Here is a 9917-nt window from a genome sequence, read left to right as displayed (position 1 = left end):
GATGGGGAGCAACGCCCCTCTTAAAACATCTCCAAAGTCTAACTGCAGTTTCTAGTTCGCTTGTATAGCGTGGCAACTATTGGCGAAACCCCCTAAGGGGGCTTCTTTTCAGCAGTGGAAATGAATGATGATGAAACAGTAATCTTAATAACAAAAATTAATAAAACATAAGTTCTTCTAATAAATTATATTTGACCGTTCAAGAATGAGTGTTTACTAAATAGAAAAGTGTATCACAGACAATATTCATTTTAAGTATGTAAGCAATTCTTCAACATCTCTCCTGGAGCCGAGGAAGCAGGGCGCGCGCTGGTGGATGGAGGTGGGCTGGATGTCCAGGGTTGGAATTTTACCGTTGGTGGCTAAACCACCGGCTTCGGTGATGATATAGGCCATTGGGTTGCATTCGTACAGAAGACGCAACTGTAAACAATTGTATTGATGTATTTGCTGGCATTTTTTATGATACTTCGAATGGCAAGTAACTTGACGATGCACCTGATGGAACCTGGCAACGTCGCCTATAGCAATGAACTGGATGCTAGAACTACTCCAGGGGTATTTGTAGGGTCCACTCAAATGACGTCATTTCTAAAGGACTGTAATCTTATTTGGTGGTATTTTCAACCGACTTCAAAATGAAGGGATGTTCTCAATTCGGTTGTATTGTTTTTATGTTTGTTACCTTATAACTCCGTCAGTTCTAAACCGATTTGGATTTTTTTTCTGAAAGGATATACTTACAAATCAGCCCAATAGAAATTTTTATTAAAGGCGGTTCATTAGTATATATATAATATATATATATATATATATATATATATATATATATATATATATATATATATATATATATATATATATATATATATATATATATATATATATATATATATATATTATTGAATAAGTTCGTGAACAATATAAATAAACGTAGGTTTTCTGTTGGATAAATTTAACATGATCACGCACAACACCAGCGGCATTGCAGGTGTGCGATTAAAAGATTAAATTAAAGTAAAGATACCGGATTTAAAGAGTGAATTGCAAAAAATAATAAAAACAAACTAACTTTTCCATTGGGAGAAGACTTGGTGGCCGGGTACAAGAAGATGCCTCCATACTTGATGGTTCTGTGGACGTCGGCAACCATGGAGCCTACGTAGCGGGCGCCGTAAGCCTTGCCGGTCTTGGGGGCCTTCTTATCTTGCACGTACTTTTGGAGACCGCTTTCCCATTCTGCAAAATAACCTGTAAATAGCAGAACAAACATTTGAATTAAAAGCAATAGAAATTTTCGTAAATCTAAATAATAAAAAATAGAGTTACCGTCTGTATCCTCGTAGATATTTTTATGGTAAGTTCGTACATATAAATTTGCAACCGACTGAAACTGGGTCGCAAGTATATTATATGCACAATAAATGGCAATCCTATTAATGTATTAAATGCACACATTTGTAATAATGAATGGATGTTTGTTACTCTTTTATGCAAAAACGACTGAACAGATTTGAATAAAGTTTGTTATATGGGTAGGTTACACTGCACTGCATACACTACATGGCACTGATTAACACGAGCAAAGCCGCGGGATACAGATAGCAATTAATTAAAAAAAAAAAGAGTAACAGTGGCTCCATTCCGCAATGCGGTTCTATTTCAAAAACTTCGTCACTTTAATATCATCATTCTAAGGATCAATTTCAATTGTCAACATATACTTCTAATTGTAGCTAGTAGTAAATTTCATTCCAATCTGTTCAGAAAATTAAGCATAATTGAGTAAAACAAAGAGGGACTGAAGTTTTGAAGCAACTTCTTTATTCTGGAGGTATTTTAATTTTCTAAATTTTCAGATATTACGAGACTATTACGCGATTACATTACCAATTTTGAACCTGTAATTTGGAATGTCACAAGTCCTTTTGCAATCAATAGGTAATTTTTGGGTTGAAGACAGTTAAACCTAGTAGTAAATTTTGTCTTCCTCTTGGGAGGTTTGCCAGTAGTTGCCATGTTTGGCAGGCGGATTGGCAACCGCAGTTAGGCTTTAGATATGTTTTCAGAGGGACGCAGCAGCCCATCAGATCAGCATCAGATTTAAATATGAGATGTAATAATAAGAGATGTAAATACTCCCTGTTCCTATTTAAGAACTGTGCTCCTATCGGTGGAGCTCTTGCCACTCACTACCATTTTCAGCTAGTCTCTTCACATTTTAAAACGATAAAACACCATCTTTTTTCTTCATGCCTAATGTAACTATGTCTTAGCCTCCCCCTACCCTCCTTCCTTCTATCTTCTATTATAATGTTCATAATTTCGTCGTGTCGTATCAAGTGTTCTAACATTTTCCCTTCTGACCTTAATAGTTTTTATAATATATCTCCTTTCCTTAACCTTAACACTTAAATACCTGAAGTTTCAAGTTTGATACTGGGGTTTGCATTGTTTCATTGTTAAATAAATTTAAATATTTTGATTACCGTAATGCCTAAAGTATCAAAAATGACACCAAATGTTTTTTCAAAATAAATATATAAAAATATCGTTTTGATTTTTTTTTTTACTATTTTTCCCCATTAGTAAACACAGTAAAGGGTACACTTACCATATATATAGATTTTAATTTGATTTAAAAAATCAGGCTTTTAAGGGTTAAGTAGGACCTTCTCATTACTAATTCTTAAATACTTAAATGAAGTAAAAAAAAAAAAAAACATTTATTTACCTTCATTCACAGAGAAGATGTTGCCCCGCTCAGGTATCCTCAGGTTAGGGTCTGTGAGTATGAACTCTCCGATCGAGGGGTCGTATAAGAAGCCGTTGACTCCGTTGCCCTTTCCGATGGCGAGCACAAGCATGGTGGCTGAGCCGTACAGGGCATATCCAGCGGCTACCAGCTCTCTGCCCGGTCGTAAGGCGTCGGCTTCAACAGGGTTGCCACCTGTTACTTTTCTGGAAATATTATGAGTTTCATATATTACATATATTTAATTGTCGTTATGTAATTTGATAGGTATACTATAAAATATCGTAGTAGGGGAATGCCAAATACAATTCTTAATGTATGTAAAATATATGTAAATATAAATGACGATAAATAGACGATCTCCATAATCATTAGCTACTCGTATTAAATCGTATTAAAAAAAAACAAAAAATATTATTTTTAAAATTTATGTTTATTCAACGACATAGTTATTGAAATATATACCTATCAATATCATCATATCAGCCAAAAACTGTCCACTGCTGAACATGGTCTTCCTCTTGAACGGTTTTGTCAATAGTTGCCATGCTTGGTAGGCGGGTTAATCGTTCTTAAGCTTTGGTGATGTTTCGAGCTTTATATATATATATATATATATATATATATATATATATATATATATATATATATATATATATATATATATATATATATATATATATATATATATATATATATATATATATATACATATAGATAAGCCGAAACACACTGAAGTTGATAGTACAAAATATTGTATAGATGTTCTTTAGAAGACGTAGATGCTTACTATGAAATTAAATATAAAATTCCCACAGGAGAAGAAGATAGTGAGATTTATCTAATTTCTGTCACAAGGGTATAAGTTTTAACTATAACTAATGTAATATTGAAATTATGCATACTTTCAACATGAGAAAATAATATTAGAGGAAAGAGGGGGGATAAAATATCTATCAACTACTTTAAAAAACTGATTACGGAAGTTTCTTGCGTGGAATAATACGTGCGATGAAGATGATTGCGCAAAATAAGTTTTTTTATAACAACGTTTTTGGTGTACTTACTTGTAAATAGCGAAGATGGAGCCTACGGAGACGAGGCAATCAATGTTGGATGATCCATCGAGCGGGTCGAAGCAGACTATGTACTTGCCTCGCCGTTCTGTTTCTACCTGTAATGTGGAATAGAATAGAATGGGAAAACAGTTCTATTCACTTTAACTTACGTAAATATAGCTATGTATAAATGAAAATTAAATTAACTATAACTAATGTTAAAATTAATATAAGCCGCAACAAAGCACATTGCTGGAATAACAGATTAGCATTGCTGGAGTGTTGTATTTTTTTTTAATGGAATAAAAACGAAAAGTTGGAATCTTTTCGTTTTTACATCATGGACTTAAAGAGAACCGTAAAATATAAATATATATTTCGTTCCTTTATATAGATTATAGGTTCTTTCCAGTTATTCAGTGCTTTGTTATATAGTTATAAATACTTCTATGCTTCGTTATACTCTTGAAAGTGAAAACCCGCTGATTATATTATTTCTATTAGATACTAGTAGTATTAGTATGATACTATTAATAGGTATAGATTTTAACCGACTTAAAAAAAGGAGGAGGTTCTCAATTCAGGTTTATATTTTTAATTATGTAATTTTTTAAATATATTTTTTTTTAATTCTCATTATGTAATAGTTGTACAGATTTTATATTTATTTTACCCTTTACCCTTTTTTTTTTGTTTAAATGAGATGGTAAAATTAATTTATATATGTAATTATCTGATCAATTATTTACCTACTATTCGTTTTTCTTAGTATCTTAAAAGAAAAGTAAATAAATAATTGATATATTCCTTTTGTAAAATACATAAATACAATTTACTCATGTAAATAGTAGTTGAAATGTAGACACATAATTTTTTTATTTCAGGTTTATCAATGATTTTTTTTTTTATTTTAATTAATTAAATTATTGAGGTTTACTACTTTTTTATGTTACAAGATAGTAAACATGCAAAACAACATCTAAGTATTTCGTTACGTATAACTCATTCCATCAGATAGTGTGACTGTAGATGAATTATTATTATTATTTAATGATAAAATAGTCGTAAACACCCAACTGTAGGTAGGTATCTTCCAACTACTTTATCTGTAACTGCATGATATGCTATTGACCTCTATCTATAGCATTATAAAGACAAAAAACTTTAACCAACTTTAGACAACCATAAAAAAATGGACTTTAAAATATTCTTTTACTAGTCTTTCGTAAAACTTCTTTTGCTTTCTTGGCCCCCTACATTTACAATAAATTGAATAAATAATAGCCAAATATATATAAAATATTAAATGAATAATAGACTGTACTTTGTAAATAATTTTACCTTAATTATAACTTTAATAAGTATTGATGTAAGGTTTATTCTCGCAATTTTTATCTCTCTATTAATTATCTGTCTATTGTATCATTAATTGGTTGCCTTATAATTGTATAGTCCATGGAAATGGGGCACAGATGACTTGTAACACAGATCTTTGCAAAACCTACTATAGACACCAGTCTCTCATAAAATCGGTTCCACATATTTAATTGTAAAGTTGTTACTTTTTACTACTTTTTGTGAAGAGAAAATAAAACATTTATTCATTCATTTTGATATTGTAATATTATATGTCGATGTCCAGATTGTTAATATTAGTTTTCTTAGTTGTTAATATTAATTTTAAATTGTCGATGTTCTGTTAAGCTTTGAGCCTGTTCGAATGTTTTTGTAGCGTTTATATAAATAATTTCTTTTTTACCTATAATTAATCAACATATTGACAGTTATTAGTATACAAAATACTAAGTGTTCCCGGATGTTTACTCCACGTGTAAGTAGTTAGGTTTAGTTAGGAAGATTTGGAAAGCATCGAGGCTGAATAGTGCCTATCATTTACTTAGTCGACGATACTTTTTACTCTGTTACGACAATGAATTAGCTAGACGTCATTAGCATTTCATCTTTTTCAAATTAACAAGGCTTTTTATTGTGTGGATATGTGATACATTTACACACAAACTTAAACGTAAACTTTCTGCAGTCTATTATTGTGTGTATATGTATATACACATAAAAAACGTTCTTTGAAGACTGTTATGACTGCAGTTTAGTTACTGATCAATAAATTATGTTACAAAATATCTACAAGATTACGTTGCTTTACCTAAAATGTTTATTTACCAGCAAGTACATAACTAGATACCGTTTTTGATTATATAGATAGTGTCTCCATACAAATGTTCCGAAAAAAGCGGGTAATCTTTTTTATACAATTTTGCGTAATAAATAGTTTAGCGATTACTTTACACTTCTAAATTTATTTTGTCTTATAATTTCTGCATTTTTAATGGGTAAATATTAATTTTATTTATTAAATAATACGTCAAGATACATTGTATGCGTAAGCATATTGAACATTAATAAAAAAAGAGTCAGCTAATTTGACAATTAAGCGTTAAGTTCAAAACTTTATTTCGTTTCTATATTAATTTTGTCTATATATATAAAAATTAGCGGATTATATATTACAGGTATAAAAATATTTAGGTTTTGTTTATTTTTAGCCTCCCTACTGTCGAAAAATAAATCGATAGGTTTATTCCGAAAAAATCCCATTGATTTATTTGTATATTTCAGAGATTATTCTACCCTTGTTATTTTATTATATTAGTAATATAGAATTAATGGTAAATAAATTTAATATAATTGTTTTTCAATATAAGTATGCATGGTACAAACCTCAATTACTGAAGTATTTTCTTCAGATACGAGAAGGCAGGTGGTGAACGATGATTTGAGCATGTTGACGAACAAGTCGTTGGACAATATATCCAATTTCTTGACTTGTTCGCCTTGGACATTCACATCGCCGGATATTCCATGCCTGGAAAATAATCACCGACCAGTAGAGTAGAGTAGGAATTTAAAACAGAAAAATAATAAAAAAAGAATCATATTTTTAAAGCTGATTGAGGTTACTGAAGGAATATGTAGTTCACTTTTAAGAACTTGTTATGACCGAAACATAGATCGATAAAGAAGTACATTTTGTACCATAAAAAACTAACAACCTTAATCGTTATATTTTGAATTTATAAAGGACAAATCCGAATGAATATTCTTTTAGATAAAAGAATATTTTTCCAAGTAGCTTTATAAATGACGGAGTTCTGAGGTATCAAATATAAAAAATAGAAATAAGTAAAAAAACGACTTCCTAATTTCTAATTTTTCCACCCATAATTTTTAAGAACAATTTTCAGTTTTATTAGAAGAACTAATAATTTATCTTTTATCCTGCATACATAAAGGTAATAAACAAATTTTCTTCCACGTTTATAACCATTTTTTATCACGATATTAAAAACTAACATAAAAGGATAATACCTAGTACTTACAGCTAAACCGGTTAAGTAGATCATAAAATTAATAATAATTAGGTATTATAAAAGAAACACGTGGAACAGTACAAGTGTTCTCATTGCATAAATATAAATAGTTAAGTACGTATTTAATTAAAGCTGAGAGACATCGTATGGAAATGATAAACTTTAGTTCTCGTCTTAATTCCCGCTTAATATACATTAACTATAGTTAAGTCAACGTACGAGAGATCATTGCACTAAGCTATTTTTAAATATGATAGATGGTTGTTAAAGACATATGTATTTAATTTATTAATATAACTAGATTATTACATAAATATGTAATATTTTTTTATAACAACAATTTTATTTTCGTCGAACCAAACAAGACCGCGTGTAAAGCAGATGTTACTTGTTGTAAACTGAAAGTTAAAATTGTTTTATTTTTAATTAATGTTTTAAAGTCTTTGTTTTCATTTCTATATTTTATAGTGGTACTGTATATGAAAATGATATAATATATACATAAATTAAAAAAAAAAGAATGAAAATACCTTTATTGGTATTAAAACTGAAAGTTATATTCTTGTAATTGAAGGAATTTAAACTCTGTATATCTTTTCTTATATCAAAATACTTTAAATAGTTACTGAAGTAACAACACTAACTCAAAAATATATTAGACGCACCCTCTGTTTTTACTTTACACTTTAAGTTATCGAGTTATCGTGCCACTATGAAAACAAGATAAAATTTATAAATACTATAACTATGACATTGAAAATGACGTAGAAACACACCCATTGATGGACGTGAATGTCCTCCACACGAACTCATCGTACACTTTCGTTTTCTTTTTGTAAGTAAAGAATAAAGAGTGAATACGTACAGTTTAGCGATGCCGGCTTTCCTGACCGCTGATTGTATCGCCTTCACAGCTGTTTGGATCGAGTTCAGCAGCTGTGTGAGGTCACCAGTGGCGTCTGGGGCGCTCCTCTGCTGTGCTAAGACCCATCTTGTAAGGGTCATAGCATTCACGTCGAAAGCGGGGCCTTGTTGAGACATGTTGTTGTTTGATAAAATTGATTGGTAATATAGACGAAAGCCAGCGGTCCGGTCAAGCGACGCCGCACGACTGCGATGTGAAGTTGTTTAGTACTCGAGCCCCAGCGAAGGTTGACAAGAGATATTAGTGCTAGTAGGCCCGAGAACTAAATGCTGTATGTGGGTACAGTTATCACTATTTATACATATAATAAAATCGTAGAAAGGTCGAGTCCGTAGGTACATTTTTTTTTGAAAGAGCAAACTGTTACATACGCAGTAGGTATGATTTGTACCCACCGTCAAAACATCAATATTAATTTCTTTGTCCGGGAATTTTGCGATAATTACTGTTACTGGTTTTGTAATTGTAGCAGTATGTATAGTTTATATCCTTTTTAATACGTGGGTCGAGTGGGTTAACTTAGGGTTAACTTAGAGAATAACATAGTTTTTATTTTTAAAGGATGATAATGGAATGGTAACCCCGCCTGCGCTTTTGGTATGCGCTGGCGGGGGATGATTGGTGAGGATAAAAAGACAGGTCAATTAGCCCATCGTAACGAATTCAATCATAAATTAATCAGGATGGTTTCTAGAGGACCCGCGTGGTGGTCAACCTGATAAGGTATATTTATGGCAATGGGGACTAACCTTCCCATTATTAATAATCCCTTCCCCCGAAATAACCTATTTTGGTAGGTATTAGTAACTCAGATATAAAAATCATATTTTTTTTCGTAAATACCATGTAATTTAGAAAACGTCTAAACTAATACAAACAGATATATCTATGAATAAAAGGGATTGTATTATGCGAGAATCGAACCCGCTACTATTGGAAGATGTCCAAGTTCTTTGCTATTAAGTTTATCAAAGATAATAATATATAGATGCATACAGCTGTCGAATGTAAAATATTTTAGAAGTCGATTGATAATATTAAAAAAATATGATTTCAAAAATATTCTACTCTTTACGGTAATTAAACATATTTTAAGAGTATAACTAGATATTACCCGTGGTTTTTTCCGTGTTTATTAATATAAAGATTATAGGCATTTATTTGTTCTTTTGACTTTAGATTCTCTCTGCTTACTTCACAAAGGAGTTAGCGTGAAAATAGATATATTATGTTAATGATTAATTTAATTTGATAATTCAATGAAATCCGTTCTTTCAGGGACCAAAAAACATTTATTTAAGTTCATAAAAAAATTAAACCTTGATGACGTAACTGGTAAATATTTATCAAATAGGAATTACTGATAACGAAATATCGAGTGCAACCAATTAGTAATGTAGCGATCGATGCCGTAAAATGTATAAACCATGTGATGTCATAGCATGATTTGTCCTTCTTCACGCCAGGTCCCATGTAGACAGTTCTGAGTGCCAATTTTTTTTTTTTTCATAATACAGGGGTAAACTAACTTGTGGCTCATCTGATGGTAAGTGACTACCGTCGCTCATGAGCACCTGCAACAGCAGAAACATTGCACGTGTGCTGCTGGTCTTCTAAAAAGAAAAATGTTCTTTTCTTAAAAGATTACGATGTCGTATCGGTTCCGAAATACTGCTACTGGAAGTTGATTTTAAAGCGTGGTTGCGCGTAAAAGAAAGTGCCTGGAAAAACACACGGTCGAAAACCGCAACTCATACAGATGGTTGGGATGGAACTTTTGTTTGTGACGG

At 31.2% G+C, this 9917-nt stretch overlaps 1 protein-coding gene across 1 annotated transcript; it reads right to left on the bottom strand.

Annotated features, from left to right (window-relative positions):
• Window positions 1–172: 172 nt before the first annotated feature.
• On the bottom strand, window positions 173–8405 carry LOC113510666 (fructose-1,6-bisphosphatase 1). Its single transcript, XM_026894154.3, has 6 exons — window positions 8068–8405; window positions 6553–6697; window positions 3823–3929; window positions 2735–2961; window positions 1073–1251; window positions 173–423 (listed from the first exon to the last, which is right to left on the bottom strand). The coding sequence occupies exons 1-6, from the start codon at window positions 8241–8243 to the stop codon at window positions 247–249; spliced, it is 1011 nt and encodes a 336-aa protein (XP_026749955.1). The 5' UTR covers window positions 8244–8405; the 3' UTR covers window positions 173–246.
• Window positions 8406–9917: the final 1512 nt, after the last annotated feature.

Source organism: Galleria mellonella, unplaced genomic scaffold (genome assembly GCF_026898425.1).
Source record: "Galleria mellonella isolate WM207_F2 unplaced genomic scaffold, CSIRO_AGI_GalMel_v1 utg905, whole genome shotgun sequence".
NCBI classification, from domain to species: Eukaryota; Metazoa; Arthropoda; class Insecta; order Lepidoptera; family Pyralidae; genus Galleria; species Galleria mellonella.
This window is presented reverse-complemented; position numbering and strand designations above follow the sequence as displayed.

Bases quoted from the DNA above. Each gene is read 5' to 3' on its own strand.
- LOC113510666 (XM_026894154.3), bottom strand. From the start codon at position 8,243: ATGTCTCAACAAGGCCCCGCTTTCGACGTGAATGCTATGACCCTTACA. The intron at 1,252-2,734 runs GTAAATAAATGT...TGCTATTTACAG, and splicing joins CATCTTCTCTGTGAATGAAG to GTTATTTTGCAGAATGGGAA. The intron at 424-1,072 runs GTTAGTTTGTTT...AATTGTTTACAG, and splicing joins AGTCTTCTCCCAATGGAAAA to TTGCGTCTTCTGTACGAATG.